The sequence below is a fragment of the Neopsephotus bourkii genome, unplaced genomic scaffold (genome assembly GCF_033783945.1).
Source record: "Neopsephotus bourkii isolate Nb327-2 ecotype Australia unplaced genomic scaffold, CSIRO-AGI_Nbou_v1 NB_638, whole genome shotgun sequence".
In the NCBI taxonomy this organism is placed as follows: domain Eukaryota; kingdom Metazoa; phylum Chordata; class Aves; order Psittaciformes; family Psittacidae; genus Neopsephotus; species Neopsephotus bourkii.
The window spans coordinates 849,272-868,911 of NW_026901137.1; the positions used below are offsets into that span (position 1 = coordinate 849,272).

At 39.0% G+C, this 19,640-nt stretch overlaps 1 protein-coding gene across 2 annotated transcripts in view; it reads right to left on the reverse strand.

Moving 5' to 3' along the window:
* Nucleotides 1–15,542: 15,542 nt before the first annotated feature.
* Nucleotides 15,543–19,640, reverse strand: part of SEMA3E (semaphorin 3E) — a 134,876-nt gene continuing 130,778 nt past the window's right edge. For both annotated transcript variants that reach the window (XM_061352221.1, XM_061352220.1), the window contains 2 exons: nucleotides 17,977–18,119; nucleotides 15,543–16,808 (listed from right to left, as the gene is read on the reverse strand). In XM_061352221.1, coding sequence (XP_061208205.1) covers nucleotides 16,356–16,808; nucleotides 17,977–18,119 — 596 coding nt within the window. In that variant the 3' untranslated portion in view covers nucleotides 15,543–16,355. The remainder of the gene's footprint in view (nucleotides 16,809–17,976; nucleotides 18,120–19,640) is intronic.

Genomic DNA, 19,640 nt, shown 5'->3' on the forward strand with positions numbered 1-19,640 from the left:
CCTCTTTCCTTTTCCCTTTCCTTTCCTCTTTCCTTTTCCCTTTCCTTTCCTCTTTCCTTTTCCCTTTCCTTTCCTCTTTCCTTTTCCCTTTCCTTTCCTCTTTCCTTTTCCCTTTCCTTTCCTCTTTCCTTTCCCTTTCCTTTCCTCTTTCCTTTTCCCTTTCCTTTCCTCTTTCCTTTTCCCTTTCCTTTCCTCTTTCCTTTTCCCTTTCCTTTCCTCTTTCCTTTTCCCTTTCCTTTCCTCTTTTCCCTTTCCTTTCCTTTCCTCTTTCTTCCTTTCCTTTCCTTTCCTTTCCTTTCCTTTCCTTTCCTTTCCTTTCCTTTCCTTTCCTTTCCTTTCCTTTCCTTTCCTTTCCTTTCCTTTCCTTTCCTTTCCTTTCCTTTCCTTTCCTTTCCTTTCCTTTCCTTTCCTTTCCTTTTTCTTTCCTTTCCTTTCCTTTCCTTTCCTTTCCTTTCCTTTCCTTTCCTTTCCTTCCTTTCCTTTCCTTTCCTTTCCTTTCCTTTCCTTTCCTTTCCTTTCCTTTCCTTTCCTTTCCTTTCCTTTCCTTTCCTTTCCTTTCCTTTCCTTTCCTTTCCTTTCCTTTCCTTTCCTTTCCTTTCCTTTCCTTTCCTTTCCTTTCCTTTCCTTTCCTTCCTTTCTCCTTTCCTTTCCTTTCCTTTCCTTTCCTTTCCTTTCCTTTCCTTTCCTTTCCTTTCCTTTCCTTTCCTTCATTCTATTCCTTCTTTCTTCTTCCTGTTCCTGTCTTTTCCTTTCCTTCTTTCTTTTCTTCTTCCCTTTCTTTTCCTTTCCTTCTTTCATTTCATATAGTTATGTGAGAAACAACCTATAGCAGACTGTAACAGAATATACACATTTTAGTTCACAGGTCTGTATGTGTGCTGTGGCAATATCTGTATAGGATAGGGGCACATGCCAGTCCCATGCAATGCTTTTCAAATAAAACCAAGTATAGGGCCTAGGTAGGAACTGAAGATGCTTAGCATATCAGGACTGCAGTTCATGCATTATGTTGTGGTAGCTAAGTCCTAGTCTGTCAAGAGATCTCAGTCCTACAAGAACCATGTCACAGGGTTTGGTGAGATGGCCAGGGTCAGTAAATCATGTGTGCAGATCATTAGTGCAGAGGAAACCAGAGACTGGCTGAAGAGAAGTACATCTGAAGCAGCAAGTGAGAAATGAGGAAAGAGTAGCCTAAGACTTGCCCCTTAAAATAGATGGATTGTTACTTTGCTCTAAAACCCAGCATCTCTTCGCTTGCAACACTGGGGAGCTGAAGAGTCAAAAAGTAGGCCTTGTTCAAGAGTCAGATAAGGGTTCTCTAAAGCCAAGAATAACTTCCCCTGGATTACGACCTACCCAGGATGGCAGACTACTCTTATTCTCCACTACTCACCTGGGGAAATTACTGACTCATAGCAAAAGGGACCAAACTGCTTATTAACACAATAAAGAATGTCAGTGCAAGCTTTTAAAAATGTCTTTTTTTTTTGTTTTTCATTTATTTTATTTATTTTTTTTACCTTGACCTGCATAAAGAAGATTCAGAACTTGTTTGGCAAAAATCCTCCAGCCCAGTTAAGCTCAGGCAGGCACGAAAGTAAGTGAACTGAGAAATAAGTTTATTACTATGATCAGTGGTGTGGTGATTTCCAATTCAAGTATTAAATATGCCTCCCTGAAGTTTCCGTGGAGGGAATGGAGTCTGCCTATCTGACAAGGAGTTTGGTGTTTTCAGACACTCGCGCTAAGACAGATTCTAATTGCTGAAGAGGGTTGGCAGTGAATATTTATGCTTTGTGGCAGCATGACTGGTGAGTTTGAAAAGAAATGCATGCTTATGTTTTGACCCAAAGATCTCCTTTAACATGAGCCATGAACACACCATTGTAGTCCAAAAATGTGTACCTCCATGCTTCAGACTATACTTTCAGCATTTTATTTTCTTTCTAAACTGGATGGGATTAACTTTTCCTACAAGAATACCTGCTTTTGGATACTTAATTTGGACCATTTTCAGCCCTGAAGTTCAAATACTCATCCCTAAGAATAATAAATCTAAAAAGGCAAAGAAGGAAGAAGCATGGTAAAGGTAACATCTTTCTGCGATCCACAGAGTCTTTGAGAGATGGTCAGAGGGAGGCCAAATTATCTGCAGAATTCTGATGCCACTGTTTCTCATCCATAGACAGGTACTTCCACATGAAATAGAATCAAATGAATAAATTCATTTATTTAGGAGAACTATGTTCTTCATATCTAATCACATCCTTGCACACAGCTCTTAGCATTTCCACTTGTTAATAATGACTCTATGTAGCTGTGCCGCATCAGTTACATACTATGGATCCAGTGAGAGTTTGATATAGGTATCTTACCTTCCGTCTTGTGAGCACAAATAGCAACACCATTCAGTTAATTTTTAACTGGTTATTTACCAAGATTCTGGGGTTCTTGCAGCCTTTTGGTGTTTGATAGCGGATTGAAAAGAAAAAGGAAAGAAAAAATACTGCCACGACATTGATCGTGGTGAAGCTTCATTCTGTGGAGCAGTAACTCCAGAGATAATTTTGAAAATTTTGGAATGGAGTATAGACAAGAAACTAACCTAACATTTTACATGCATTTATAACTTTCAATACACAGAGTGTTGGTTGGCTTTTTTTCTCTTAATTAAAAAAACCACCATTTATTATTATAGACTCATAGAATGATTATCATATAAATGAGCTATCATCAGCACAGAAGATATAACCAAATGTGTGTTTTTCATATTCAGATGAATTTAGACTGCTGAAAGTTTTGTTCATTGCTTTGCTTTTTGTTTGATGCCTGATAAGAGTAATGCATATCCTGGAGTTATCCATAAAAATTGCTGTCTTTCTTCAGATACATTGTGGAGATTCATTAGGAACCTTCTGCACAAATATATATGAATATTAGTGTATTTTATTTAACTATATATATATAAAGCTATATCTAGAAATATAAGTATTTGTGTATACATAATGTTTTCCTTGAATAATCTTCTTGAAGAAATTACTTACTCACAATGTCCGTGTCACATCTCTTTTCCTTCAAGCTCTGTCATATTCCTTAGGCTGAGTAGAGTAAGGAGAAGTCTTATGGCATCATTTTATGACAGCTGCTCTTCACCTTATTTCTGAAAAAAAATGTTAAGATGATGATTATATCATGAATGTAAGTCCGTCCCCTTCCTCTTTCACAGTTCAGTCTCCTCCAGTGTTAATAACGCAAGAGCATATTCTTTCACATTAATGTTATTAATTAGCTTTAAATCCCTCAATTTAGGTAAAAAATGTAAGAATACAGACTTTGTTTTGCTTACTTTATCTTTCCAATATCCATTTGCTTAGAATACTGTATTGAAAGGAAAAAGATTCTTCTTTGCCCAGTACATCAAATTCTGACTTCTGATAACTTTGTAGTTTAAAGAGAGAGATAAAGTTTTGTACTTCAGAACCTTTTTTTTTTTTTTTTTAAACTTATAGAAGATTGGAAAGAAATGGGGTTTTATTGTACCTCCTTCATTTACCAAACAATACCTGTAGATAGGCAGCTGGTATATTCTTTCATTGACAGAAAAGTGCTTTGATTCAAGGATCAAATTGTACACATCAGGTAGCAGTTCATCAGCTTCATATATGTGTCTTTTCAGGATTTTGGGGTGAATGACATCCAGTCCTGGAAAGTTGTTATTCTTCCTTATACCCATTTCTTGCAAAATCTCCAAAAAAGGGAAGTGTGATGTCTATTGTACACGTTTCTATTCTATTCTAGTCTAGTCCATTCCATTCCGTTCCATTAACACTTCTATTATGAACAGTTCTTCAGCTTATTCTATGAGAAAACTCTTTAGGCCCTGCTTACTGAGCAGCATATAAGCCAAATTTGATTTAGCTGTTTTCCTTACCCTTCTTCAATACTTCTTTTATTGTTATCATTTATCAGTCAGCCATGTGAATGTCTTCTTCTATGGTTTTCTGTCACAAAGCCTCTGTTTTGGGAAGGATGATTTTTTGCTTATATTTATTTTTATATATATAAATAAATATTTTATATGTGTTTATATATATGTGTATATATGTGGGGTTTTTGTGTGTGTGTTCCTCATACATTTTTTATATTCCATACCAATATTTGTTGAAGTGTATTTTATATGTATACTGCACGTTTATGTAACTACCAAACCTCAGATATGTCTCTTAACACCTAATCAGAGTCAACACATGCAAATAATTCCGTAAAAAAAATAGCTGTCAATGAAATTTAGGAGTTCTTAAAAAATGAACTGTTTATGATGCAGTAGAATATGTAAAAAGTTTGCAATTTTTTTTTTGCAACAGCAAATCCCACTTACACATCAGCTGTCCATCCATTTTTTTCTTTTCTGTTCCAGCTGTTCTTTGCCCTTCCTGTGCCTCCTGCTTATCTATATCAGTTGTGGAATTCCCTGCTCTGGTCCCCATACTAACTCCATGAACCCTTCTTCAGATAGACCTGAGAGGGGTACAAAAGGGAAGCAGTGAGGGGCTAGGGCTAGTGTAGTGTGAGGGCAAAAATTACTCAAGCTAAGAACACTGTTATGGAATGAAATAGGGACAAAATTTAATTCCTAATTAAAATAACACACTTGATAAATTATGCTGCTCATTTGCCACCTCTTTCTGATGTGTGTACCTGATGTTAGTGTCTTACGCATTACAGCTGTCCTGGTCTGCAGTATCAGGTATCAAAACTGACATTCTTAGTTCTATTCATGAAGTAGGACATAGAGTATTTGTTTGCTGAGCAACAAAATTGCATCTTCAGCAGTTATCTCAGGTATACTCAAAGGAGTTAACGCTTCAGAAATGAGACTCTGGAGAAACTATGCAGTAAACGAATTCTCTCCTTTCCTGTATAGTTCTATAGATATTTAAAAGTTTGTTGATTGTTTTAGCCTTACAATCTAGTTAAAATACTGAATGATGTATGCATGCAGTCTATTAGCACACAGCATCGTTTAATAAAGAAGATGGTTTAATCAGAATCCACAATGAATTTTTCCAAAAGTGATTCACAGTTTGTGTTTGCCCATGCCCAGATGCATTTCTGAGTAAATCTAATCAGCGGCTGATATTTCTTTTTTAAGAATACTAACCATGCCAAGTGTGCTAAAAGATCAGTTTCAAGTTCCTCAAGCTAAATCCCTGATCTGAAGAAGAGTCACTCTCTGCTAAGAAGAAAGTCTGGCTGATTTCTGTGAAGTGCCTTGCATGCTGCTTGCATCTAAATGGCATTTTTAAACGCTATAATTTAAAAAAGAAATCTTCAGTGGAGAAATAAGAGCAAATCAAGAGACTGCTGATGCAAGAAAAGCCTCATGGAGATAATAAGAAATTTGACAATACAGTCATAGCAGAGATAAAAGATTTTAAGCTGGAAACTCCTAGTATAAAATCCTCCTTTTCTGGGAACAGAATGTAGTCTTTTGCTCTAAAAACCCAAATTACAGACTAGTTTTGCAGATAGCTTTAAAGTGTTTGAAATTGACGATATAAACAGAAATAGCAGGATTATGAAAATCTTGGGTATTAACAGAAACAGCAGAAGATGTCTACAAGTACAGTTATTGTACCATGTATAGCAATTATCAGTTAATTCAGCAGTTTACTGGGAGTTAATATATGTAATTAATATTAGTTAATATATGTAACTTTTGCTGTGCTTTCCTTAGAACTAGATAGGTAACCCCTAACTCTAAAAGCTTCAGCTCATACTACAGATTTGTATCATCTTTGTTAAGAACACAACATATGTCTTACAGTAGTATCAATCATAGAAGAATACAGTAGTTTGGGTCAGATGGGACCCTAAAGATCATCTAGTTCCAACCCCCCTCCAGTATGGATGGGGCTCAAAGTCCCATCCAACCTGACCTTGAACACTTCCAGGGATCCACAACTGAATTTATTACTTAAATCCAGTCTAATTCTACCATCTTTCAGTTGACAATCACTATCCCTTGACATGTCACTACAGGCCCTTGTAAAAAATCTTTAAGTATTTTATTAAGTATCTACTGATTGCAAATTCAGCAGGTTATTTTTACTTATTTAAGGTAAAGTCTTGTATGCATAAATGAAAGACACACCATCTGTTCTTCATAAATCACTACCTTACCTATGCCCTTGATTAATCAGACCTTGGTCTCCTTGTCTGTCTAGACCTTGTATGAAGAGAACAGCCCTTGCGCTGATGACTGGAAGGTTCGGTTTCAGGTAAGAAGAGATTTCCCACAGCATGACTTTTCTTTATAGTCACAAAAATAGACTGATTGCTTCATTTGATACACTTTTCAATGTGTATGAAAACCCATCTCTTGTCATGTAAGACATAAATTGAACATGGTATCAGAAAGAGATCAGTCTGTATTTCAGCTCTCCTACCCCTGAAAATCTTTCATAGCCTTACATTTAGTGAGAGGGAAGAAAACCCACTTCCCCTAAAGCCTGAAAAGAATTGTGGCTGAACATGGTTCCTCTGCAGCCTTTGAAATTGTAGTCTGAATATTTAGGTCCCACCAAACTAATATTTTATTGGTTTTGGGGTACCTTTATGTAACTGCAGTGTAATGTGCAGGCTGCTTAGAGATCAAAAGCTCTGCAGCATATGTCATCTCCTGACCAAATAATGCCATTTTAATGCTTAATTTTAATTCTTCAAAAACCAGCTTTCCAAAAAGGAAAATCCAAACTGCAGTTACAAAATTACTAACACTTCTTTTTCCTTCCTCCTTCTCTTGCATTGTACCATATTAAAGGCATGTGAATTGCAAGTAGTTGTTATGAATGAGGGATGGCTCCACACATTACATCTACTTCCCTACCAGTTATCCTACATCCAACTCTCTCCTAGCAATGCATCCTATAATTGGCACCCTTTACTCTTGCCATACAGCTTCTGCAGTGTCTGCCACAAGACTTCACAATCTGTGTGTGATTTAATACCCTGGATCAGAGCAAAGCTGCATTTGAACACTGAAAACATTCTGCGGTGAGAGTTATCTCTAGTAGGGAATACTCCCTGGCACAAGCTGTGCTTCAAACCTCTTGGCAGATTCAGCCCATTGACAACTACAAAAGAGGATGCAGAGGGCTTGAATTCATACTGACCCTATGTTCACCACCAAAGACACAGCAGGCAACCATATTAACCAGTCAGGAAGCACCAAGGAAGCCCCAGAAAGTCCACACTTGCAACTGTTTTTTCTGCTCTGTGGTTTCCAAACTTTATGCATTTTTTGGTGCTCTGAAAAGGATGGATGGGGGGGAAACATTTTTAAGTCTTTTTCTTTTTTTTTTTTTTTTTTTTTTCCAAGCAAGAAAGATATATTTCTGCCTGTCTGGAGCATATCTTCTATGCAATGAAAAATTCCCCACAATTCATAATCTACCCAGGCACAGGAACTATGATAACGAATCACAATTCAAGATCTTTTCTGAAAGCTTCTGTGGGTGAGCAGTTCTCATATCAATATAGCCACTAACCCCACATCAATATAAATAACTTACAGACAAATATTTATCTGCAGCTCACTGTTCTCTGTGCCTGGTGTAACATTTAATGAAATCACAAAACAATGCCATGGAAGTGTGTAAAACAGTCAAAAAGAAAGAGTGCAGAACTGAAATGGTAATGTTTTAGGCTGTAACATTCATCATTTCAAGAGAATAATTGATATTCTGGAGGTTAAATGATTTTTACCATGTCCACACTCTTAAAAGGTCAGTGTGCATAAAAAAATAATTGCTAAATTTTTTAGATATTAAAAAACCTCATCTCTGATCTTTTTCAGAATGATTAAATGGCTGGAAAATAGAAAACCAGGTATTCTTTGGAAGTTATACTTCAGTATTTTTGATATCTTTTTTCACACAACTGCAGTACAAAAATGAGTGAGCACCTAATTCCTCTAGTTACCAAGCAATCTAAATAATAATGCTTTCTCATTAAAATTAGTGTCTGATGAAGCATGACCTCTGAATAAATGAGAGTACATCACTTAATGATTTGTGCTGATTAATAGTTAACTAACTGTCCTGGGTTCAGCAGTAGCAGTCATTTTTCTCTTTCTTGGTAGCTGGTGCAGTGCTGTGTTTTGACTTTCAGCTGGGAACAGAGCTGAAAAACAATGATGTTTTGGTTTGGCCAAGGACTTTGTGGGCCTCATGCTCTGCCAGGGAGGAGGGGAGCCGGGAGGAAGCAGAGACAGGACACCTGACCCAAACTGACCAAAGAGGTATTCCATACCACAGCACGTCATGCCCAGGACGTAACTGGGGGTTAGCCGGAAGGGCTGAGTGGACGGCAGGGTTGGAGGAGGTATCGGTCGGTGCTTGGTCGGGCTGGGGGGGGCGAGTGATCTGTTGGCTGGTGATGGGGTGTTGTATTTTCTTCCCTTGTTATTTCCTTTATCATTACTATTATTGGTGGTAGCAGTAGTGATTTGTGTTATACCTTAGTTACTAAACTGTTCTTATCTCAACCCGTGGGAGTTGCATTCTTTCTGATTCTCCTCTCCGTCCCTCCAGGAGTAGGGGGAGGGCAAGAAAGGGGGGGGGAGTGGGTAACAAGCTGTCTGGTTGGGTTAAACCACGACAGTTCTTTTTGGCGCCCAACGTGGGGCACGAGGGGTTGAGATAACGACAGATCTGACCATCACAATGATGATTTATTGGATCTCAGAGCTTCAGAATGTTGTAACTTACTTAGAGCCGGTATTTGCTGTGTTAGTGTTTATCAAGTGTGGGGCTTGGGCTAAGGTTCTTGTCTCACTGTACTTTATGGCAATAACTTGTAATACGGGCGGGCTCCAGCAGCAGGGCGGGACGGACGTGGCCGTGGACTGGTACCGGGCCGTCCGGCTGCTCCTCACCGTCCTGGCCCTCGCCCTCACCTCCGTCTGCGTGAGGCTCTGGGAAGCCGAGGGGGGGCGGCCCCGGGGCCCAAGCGGGAGCGGGACCGGAGGCCGCAAGGGGACGGCTGCCGGTGCAGGAGGTCGGGGCGGTCGAGGAGCGGGAGGAGGCGGCTGCCGAGCAGCAGGAGAAGGCGGCGGAGGAGCCGAGCACCGCAGAGGAGCCGAGCCCCGCGGCCGAGCTCAGCCCCGCAATGGCCGAGAGCATTCCCCGGAAGCCGCCCGCCGAGCCCCAGGAGCACGCAGGAGACCCCGCAGCATTTCCCAGCAAGGCAGAGAAGGAAGAGCTGGACTCAGGAAAAGGGAAGCTGGTGGTGGGAGAGCCGGCAAGCACAGCAGATACACCAGCCCCAGTGACAAGCACAGGAGCTACACCAGCCCCAGTGACAAGCACAGGAGCTACACCAGCCCCAGTGACAAGTACAGCAGCATTGTTTGAGAGTTCTGAAGGTTTTGAATGGCCTTTGGGTATCCTTGGGACCTGCCTGCTGATTGTGATGGTGTTCACTATGTTGGCACATATGCAGAGTGTGTTTTACCCACCACCATTGTGTCTGATCCCAAAATTTAAGCAGAGTCAGGTTTGGGTCTTGTCTGGGGTTAGACAACAATATGGGAGGACCAAGAGGTTTTCCCCAAGGCTGGACAGCCATGAGTGGCAGGGCATGAGGGACAGTATGGGCAAGTATCTAGTCCACTGGGCCCCTCCAGTGCTTTGGAAACATTGGAGATGGAAGGACAATGAATTATTTTGAGCCTGGTGGGCCCATGACCCTTAAGGCCAACAGAGCAGAGATGCAACATCGAGATGGACTCATGATCGAGGGGTGGACCTAACAATGGACACTACTGCCCAGGTTATTCATGTGTGTGAACACCGCACACAGCCTCTCCTGCTCTGAAAGACTGTTACAAGAGATGGAGCCTGGCATCATGGACCAGATGGACTCAGCAGCTTTATAGGGACTGGTCCATGCACTACGATGAGAGTGCACTTAGATAAGAGTGATGGTATATTGAAAATGTGGGATCTGAGCATGACGTGAATGGTATGGAATAAGGGGTGGATAATGTCCTGGGTTCAGCAGTAGCAGTCATTTTTGTCTTTCTTGGTAGCTGGTGCAGTGCTGTGTTTTGACTTTCAGCTGGGAACAGAGCTGAAAAACAATGATGTTTTGGTTTGGCCAAGGACTTTGTGGGCCTCATGCTCTGCCAGGGAGGAGGGGAGCCGGGAGGAAGCAGAGACAGGACACCTGACCCAAACTGACCAAAGAGGTATTCCATACCACAGCACGTCATGCCCAGGACGTAACTGGGGGTTAGCCGGAAGGGCTGAGTGGACTGCAGGGTTGGAGGAGGTATGGGTCGGTGCTTGGTGGGGCTGGGGGTGGGCGAGTTATCAGTCGCCTGGTGATGGGGTGTTGTATTTTCTTCCCTTGTTATTTCCTTTATCATTACTATTATTGGTGGTAGCAGTAGTGATTTGTGTTATACCTTAGTTACTAAACTGTTCTTATCTCAACCCGTGGGAGTTGCATTCTTTCTGATTCTCCTCTCCGTCCCTCCAGGAGTAGGGGGAGGGCAAGAAAGGGGGGGGAGTGGGTAACAAGCTGTCTGGTTGGGTTAAACCACGACACTTAACTATATAAATATATACTCATGTGATCCTGGCGTCAACGGAATGGCCCTGTCCAAAAGCATTCCCCAATATACATTTTCTTCTTGAATGCTGTCAACTTTATCCTCCTCACTGACTTTATTTAACAATAAAAGACAGAACTGCTCAGATGTGGTTACCATATTTTCAGCTAGATTGATAGCTCCTATGTTTTGGAGTATTTACTTTGTGACAAAAATTAGCTTGAAATGGTCTTTCTGATTACCTTAAAGCATCATGGTGGAGTTCATCTGATGAATCCATCTAATTTGTATGAATATATGTTAAAAAGATCTCATAGATTCTATTAAAAATTTTGCATTTTTCTGTTTTTCCCACCTAAACAAACAAAACCCAAACAAACAGCTCCACCCTACCCCCGCCCCCAAACAACAACAGAACAACAACAGAGCAAATCAAAAAGCCCTGAACAACCACAGGGTCTTGTGATTTAAATATCAATATGGACTGTACCCTGAGCTCAGTATGACAAGACCATAGATGGACAGCATTGTAAAGAAGCTTTATATCTCAAGGTCCTTTCCAACCCTAACTAATCTATGATTCTATATTCCCTAATAGCTAATAACTAACCTCTGATGTTTTGTTTTGACCCTCTTCCAGAAGTTTCCACCTGATAGCAGGAAGGTATTAATTAGTACACAGGTGTTTTGGAGCACAAGCTGGGGTCTCTGCATGGCATCACACTCTGTTGATCTAACTTGCCTACTCACCTGGCACTACTCTACCTTGATGCAGCACTGCACTGCATTGTGTGGTGGGTGAGCTTTAGCCACAGGCCTTCTCTGCTCCTGTAAACAGCAGAGTAAGGGACAAAAAAATGTATTTTCATCCCTCTAGTGGCTGTTGGGAAACTAAACAAATTTTGAACATAAAAAGCAAAATGAAATTCTCATTATTTTCAATGATTTCAAAATAATAATGTAATAACATATTTAAGCAGGAGAAAATGCAGTGAATTAAATACAACTGATCTGCATGCCTGAGTTAAAGCCACAGGTGGAATATTACCATAATTTGACAAGGTACACAGTGCATTCCTCTAATTCTGGTTGTTGATAGCACCTCTTAATACATCTAGCAAATTAAAATGCAGAAAATGCTCATGGTGCATTAATTATACCCATTGGTCTGCAAATTTAATCTCTTATTATTGGGAAGAGGAGAAGACACTGAGTTACAGCTGTTGCAGCTTACGATGATCACAATGATGATGATTATTATGGTTAACATTATGTGCCTTCACAGACTTGTTTGAAATCCATGTTGAGGGCACTGAATAAGTGTGATTCTTCAACATGAGAAAAAAACATCATGAGATATATGTGTGATTTTGTTGGATACACTGAATTTCAAACTGACTAGATATAATTCTGAGAGTTTATGATTTATATACGAACACACCCATATTAAATGTAATCCTAGACTGTACTTCTTCAAATTCAGCTTTTAAAAGATGTGCAAAACCATCCTTAAAGACATGAAATTCTACAGCTGAATTAACTGACTTTGCAAGTAAAGAGATGTTTTGTTTCAATGGAGTTTTCAGGGTGTCGCAATTGGGGAAATCTACTAAAACAAGTTACTCACAATGGCTCTTTAGCCCACAGATGTTCTGAAACAGGATCTGTGACTCACCAAGCCATTCATGGTTCCAGGCATCTCCTCCTGCAATTCAGTCTGCTTGTACTAGACAGAGACAAGAATCTCAGGAAATCTAGGAACTAGGCAGATAAGGCTCCCATGCTCCAACTACATTCAACTCTGTTCAGCACTGCACCTCTCACTTCAGCAAATTATGTGCACGTGTGCAAAGGCTTAACGATATATTCACTGTTTCCACATTACATGAGAGCCATATCTCAAAGGAGCAAAGTTGTTTTGTGAAATCAGATTACAGTGATGGATTAGGTTGATATTTGGCAAATTTGTTCTGAAATGTGTGTATCACTGTAGAATATTGATTCATTAATAGTGGCTAGTAGTTTTACTTGATATTGCTAGCTCTGCCATTTTTCTGTTTATAGTGCTAGCCAGATAACTTATTTTCCTCATTACTAAAGGAAAAAGTAAATATCACCCAAAGGCAAGACTTGTCAATCATGGCTTCATTTATGATAAATACCCATGTTAACTGGACATAAATTCTCCTTCAAAAGCAGCAATTTGGTGAACTGAACAGGATTCCAGGTCTGATAGGTGTTGCAGACATCCTGCTAGGTTACAAATGCAGAAAAGCTCACACTCAGGGCCTCTTATCTGGACAGTGCAGATCTCAGAGGCATTCGTGCATTTTGGACCCAGAGACATAAAGTAGCATAAATAAATCCAGCTGCACTGCCCCAGTGCAGACTAAGTAGATTAATGGACTTTTTAAAAAGGGAAACTGACTGACTGCTTTTTTTTATGGAAAAGAAAGTTATCTCTATCCCCCCTTCCCTCAAACTAAAAGAAAAGAACAAGAGAAATTCTATAATTATGTTAGTTATGTTAATTCAAGCACTTCTTCAAATGTCACTGTTAACTGTGCTATTCAGGTACTTGAGTGTAGGGCAATTCTTTTTCTCTCATGCCTACAGATGTTCCATGCTACAGAAAAATTGTGTGGACCGTAAAAGCCTATTTTGAAAGAGACAAGCCGGGAATTTCATAGCAGTCTAGCACTCTCCTGTCTTCATGTCCCAACAGAATCTGAGAACACAGTCATTTGTACAAGGTGACAGTAATCTCATTGACAACAAAAGAGCAGGAACAAAACGAAGTGTTAGTCCAAGCAACCTAGCTTGCACCTTAGCAGGAAGCAGGGCACAGTTCAAAGCTTTATCCAAATTGTTGTTTGTCAGTGAATTTCCATTAGTTAGAATCTTCTTGGTTTAAGTGACCATGTTCCATTCTCAAAACACATCCATGCAGCAGATGATGCTCTACTCAATGGCTTTTCCAAATCTACCTGACATTAACACACTAAATATACTGATTACCCTGTGCTAGTTTCCTACTTAGCAGCCATATACTAATATCTCTCTGTCCGGATCTGAGATCTCTGCTCATAAAATACATGGTGAAGGGCATCTGTAAATAATGATGTGTGAATAGTAATCTGCATATAATTAATAATGGTCAAAATAAATTATGAGAAATAATACAGATTTTTCAGTCAAATACAGTTCTTAATTATATTTATAATTTGACCAGTTCATGCACATACAAAATACATCCAACTCATAATGAAAAGAAGCAAACAATGCCCCCCAAATATACATAGAAGCATTTTAAATAACATTGTGTACAAGCACATTTGTGCATATCCTTCCAAAACACATTGTCATTCTGTCTTCTTCCACAGATGTCATAGCTCTCTTAGAACTTTCATAGCACTCTTTGAAAAGATCTTGTAGTTCTGAATTCTCACAGCCATTGCAGCCAATGAAAGTAGCAAGGTGTGAGCTAGAAGTTTAAATTTTAAAAGGTAAATAAAAATTTAATGAAGTTCTCCAGATGTAACCACTAAAGTGATGGGGAGCTAAAAATACGCACTCATAATAAATCAGGAAATCTGATTTGCATATCACATGATTTCCACCTGAAATGTCAGAGAACAAGACACAAAGTTATGTTTATCCCATCATGCCGAGATGTTGTTATTCCTTTCTAATGGTCCATGAATGGTGCTTTTGGCACTAGATATGAGCAAATGAATCAGAAAGAGTAAAATATGACTCCCGTTATTGTTGAAAAGAAGTGGAGTCCATAGTTCATCAGAAAATGGTTTTCAGCAGTGTTTTAAAGTTTTCCACCAAGGATTGTATAAGGGATTAAGCACAAACCAAGGATGCTTATTCTGTGTATGTTCTTTGCCACAGCATTCAGTGCCAGTACTTTCAATATAAGTATAAACAGAGGACCCCAGCAGCTAGGTTCCATTAAAGTGTCATGGAAAAGTGAATTTATCCTCTCCTGTACCAGATCAAAGTCAGCAACTTTGTGAATTTGTGTAAGGCTATGTATAGTGTCTGGTCCCATCTCTCAGACAGGCATCCTAGCTAGAGAAGTTCAAACCCTCAGATGCATTGATTTCCTTAACACAACTGGCTGATGGAAAGAGTTATCTGTCATTATAATAAAATAAGATGAAACCCTGTTTTCCTGGATACTCGGGTTGCTAGTGAATCTCTTTTATGTTTTCCTGGTGACATCAATATCTGTATCAGTTTGGCTATTTCCCCTACTAGCATCATGTTTTCATTTGAAGAGTTAATTCATTTGTGATTCATTTGTGTCTATAACTTCCTTATCTTTTTTTTTTTTTTTTTTTTAATTCAATGTAAAAAAAAAAGTCCAGTTCACATTGGAGTACCACATTTCTCAAATGTGGATTTTTGGTGTTTTTTGTTTAGTTTTGTCTTGTTTTGGGTTGTGTTTCTTTTTTTCATTTTCTGCATCTGTTTTCTTGTACTTAAATAAAGATATTTTTTATGTTTCTTTTTTTTTGTTTCTTTTTTTTTTTTTTCTTTAAGTCAGTCTTGAAAGCCCTAGACTGTAAGTGACTTAGCTCTTTGATCTCCTCTCCTGGTATCACTCACAAAAGCAGCAAAGCAGCCCTTTGACCAGAGATGACATATCAGGAAAAGATTTACTTCCAGCACATCCTGTTCTTATTTGTAACTGTTTTTTAACTGTTCTTTTTTTTTAACCTACATCCTAACTTTTTATGACCGTATATTATCCCAAAAGCATGTTAACAACATGAAGTGTTACTTAAAATGCTGTTTCTCCAGTATGAATTGCTTCCTAAAATGCCTTCTAAATCTTTGGATTTAGCACATGGAGACTATAAGTGTCAGCTGCAAATAAACCTTTTGTGGGTATGGGTTATACTTCCCCAAACAGATGACAATATCGGATTTTGCTTTGTTTTGCCACAAGAGGGCACTCCCTTAATTCGTGCCACTACTAAGGCAACATCCATTACTACAGACAAGATAGACTCGTTTCCTAAAATATTATTCCAACTTTCTGTATAGATAAATTGAAGATTTTCATTATGTTTGCATTCTCAGCATGCATTTGACTTACATTAAGTTACTAGGAAATCTTATGTAGCTGTGAGAGCACATTGCGCTTCATAAATGGCTGGTAAGACAAAAAAATTGTGGGAAGTAAATAAGATTTCCCTTCATTATCTTTAAAAATAGCAGTACACTGTATTAACACAACTAATTGCTCTCAGTGATAAAGTCAGGTCACAATCAAAAAGAAAGATCCGAAGACATGCCACTTTCAGAAGCATGAGAAATTTGTGAAACAAAGAAAACATATGTGTTATGGTTTTTCATCCATTTGTGAATGCTTAGACATTTGAATTTTTTAAATATGCCATCATGTGCAACAATATACAGCGCAAGCATGGTCCACACAGGAAACTGGTTCACGCACTCAAAGTCTGAAGATTGTCACAACCTCCCTAATGCAAAACTCTGATTACATTGACCTACTTAAAATCAGATAGTTAAGAAGATTTCATTTAAAATGCTTCTAAACTCTCATCATGAGTGTACTGTATAACTTACCATAGCATTTTTAAGTCCCAATATTTTATATATATAAACCTGTGTCATTTACCAAAACCAAGACTGATTTCTCCCTGTTACTTAAGTCCAAATAAAATTTCACCCATAAACAGTTGATGGATTTTGTCCATCAAGAGTCAGCTATGTTCCTGGGCAACCGGTAATGCTCTGGCCTGATCCTTGCCTTCTTCTCCTGAGGGTTGGCATATTTCCACTTAGATGGAGACATTTTCAGCTTTTTTCTCTTCTTATCTGTACACCACACTTTTTCACAGTATTCTTCCACCCTCTGGAAGTTGCTGTAACCTATTAGTTGAAGAAATTCCTTGTACCATGGTTTTGATGCCTGGGGTATACTGCTCTGCATTGGGCATGGCATTTTGTGAGATATCTCCTCCTCATAGTCTTTATTGAACATTTCATCTACGCGTTCTTCCTCAACTACTTCCAGGGTGATTTTCCTGACAGTGTGAACAATGCTGTGCTCCACTGTCTGACAGAAATAGGTCCCTGCATCCAGCCTATGCAGCTTCAGGAATAAGAGGCCAAGATCCATTTTGATTATTCTATCATCTGTCTTCACCTGAAAAATAAATTGGTGCAGTTGTAGAGCACAGTCCTTTACTATTACATTAAATCAGTGCAATTACTTCTGAACTGTACTTTCATGAACATAATACTTGAGAGACAGATTAGAGATCCAGGATCCTCTAATTCACAGTTTTTAAGTAACAAAAATATTTACTTGAAAAAATTAGAGATTGAGCTGTGAAGGGAAAGAGGTTGAAAGAAGCTGGCAAGCATGGAAGAACAGATAGTAAAGCAGATAGTTCCCTGTTTTCCCAGCATGGGGTAGTCACTTATGTCTTAATCACAGAGGAAAATAAGGTTGAAACATGCAAATAAACTACTGGATGGAAAACAAATGAGAATTTGCCAGCTGACCTGCAATACCTTCTCTGTGAATTCTCTTATACATTGACAAAGGTTTTTGAGGTGACATTCACAGGTATTTGTATTATCTAACTGCAATACCACTGTAATTATAAAGCCTCGGTTCTGAGTTTGGTGTTTGAGTTCCCCCAAAGCTCCTACATTGACTAGAACCCAAGTAAATATCTTTATTATAAATGTCCACATTTTCTATCAGATGAGTCCAACTTGAGAGATCTTCATATGTCTATGGCTAAACTGGGGTCTCACATTTGCAGTGGAGCCCAGCTGCTAGGCAATAAGGCAACCGTCTTTATCCTTTGGTAGACTGAGGCTTTTCCCCCTCCATCCTTCCACATACTGAGTGGGGATAGCGACATTGATGTGTATCGGAGAGAAATAAATATAGTAACACTTATGAAACGCTCTTATAGTAAGAAGATATATGTAAAAGAGGCAGAGAATCCACCAACACCCATTTTGAGAAGATTCTGTAATATAGAGGATGAGGAAAGCAAGAATGAATAGCTTTAAGCTAGACTAACATTGGGAGCAACCTGCACATTCCAACTCTGCAACAGCATATTAAGAGAAGTGGTGAATTCTCTTTAGTTTTGAGATCTTAACTCAAGTTTCACTACATTTCTAACATCTGCGTTCAAGATGCTGAATGCAAACACCAGATGAAATCCTCATTTCTGTTAATTCAGGAGAGCAGATGAACATAATGATTTCCCCTGACACCCATGTGTCAGTGAGGTTGTAATATTCCTCACAGTGGGCTCTTACTTAAAAGTTTAGTCTATAAGAATATTTACCTCTTCCTTTTTAGTAGTATCATGTGCTCGCTGGACAAACCAGATTACTTTTGCTTGTAAGGTCCGTGGGGTACACTCCAGAAGCGTGCTGTTGTACTCTATTCCATAAATAAGTCGCTCCTCAGCCTTCTCAAGGACTTCACCTGGAAGGAGAAGATATGTTTTAAAACCATGTGCTACTGCCAATAGTTGTTACATTCGATATTCAGGGTATATTTACTTTTAAGAGTGAAGTTTAATTCAGATCCAACCAGATAGCGACTGAAAAAGAGTGTCTGGTGAAGATCTGACCTGCTAAGTGAATTTTCCCATCATCTCAAACCTTTAAAGGATCTGCTTGTAAAATAAATGGACCAAATTATGCTGTGACTCAGCTAAAATTATACACAGAGAAACAGATCTCAGGCTTTCACATTGCTAATTGCTTATGCCTTGTTTTTATGAATAGTTCATCTATTTCATTGTCACTCAGTGAAACAGTAGGATTCAATACATGCTTAAATATAATCATAGAATCACAGAATGGTTTGGGTTAGAAAGGACCTGGAGATCATCCAGTTCCAACCCCCTGTCATGGCCAGGGACACCTCACACTAGACCATGTTGCCCAAGGCTCTGTCCAACCTGGCCTTGAACGCTGCCAGAGATGGAGCATTTACCACTTCTTTGGGCAACCTGTACCAGGGCCTCACCGACCTCACCACCCTCCCAGTAACAAACTTATTCCTTATATCTAACCTGAACTTTCCCTGTTTAAGTTTAAATCCATTGCCCCTTGTCTTATTGTTACAGTCCCTGATGAAAAAGTCTCTCTCTGAGAGACACTAGATACTAGAAGGCTGCTATGAGGTATCCACGCAGCCTTCTCCAGACTGAACAGCCCCAACTTTCTCAGCCTGTCTTCATACGGGAGTTGCTCCAGTCCCTGATCATCCTCATGGCCTCCCCTGGACTTGCTCCAACAGCTCCATGTCCTTTTAATGTTGAGTACACCAGATGAAAATAAGGACACATAGACTTTTGCAGAATGAAATTCTTAACACCTGTAAATACCCTAACCAATATTATAAATGTGCATGTTAAATACATGTAAAGTTTTGGCCCATGGGTGTCAATAAGAACGAGGTGAATAAAATTAATTAGAACTCAATTCTGCTTTTGCATCCAACAAAACATCTAGAGGAAGATAAGCTAGATGTTATACTGGAGAAGTCCAGTTGCCTTAATAAAAACTTCTTAATCCATAGCAGTGAGAAATGTTCTTGAGATGAATCAATTTTGAACCCTAAAATTACAGGGTTTGTTATCATTGTGATTTTTCAGTTGTACTCCAAACTTAGGGTATAATTAGTATTTCATATTAGAATACACTTTTGCAATATCTACTGTATTTTGTATTATGGACTCAACTTTAATGAATCCTTCTCTGGTAAAATATCTGATGTTTAATATATTAAAATATCTATCTAAAAGAATCTTTTATATTTGATTTTTATTTTCTTCTACAAATATATTGGCTGTTATCCAGCAAAAGACTGTGGAAGTCCAAACAACTGTTTTCTGTCTGTTTTACCATTCTCATTACTGATGTTTGAAATCATCACTTTTTGAGGCTTGGAAAGCAAACAGCATTAGACACAGTAATCAGTATTTTTTTAGGACAA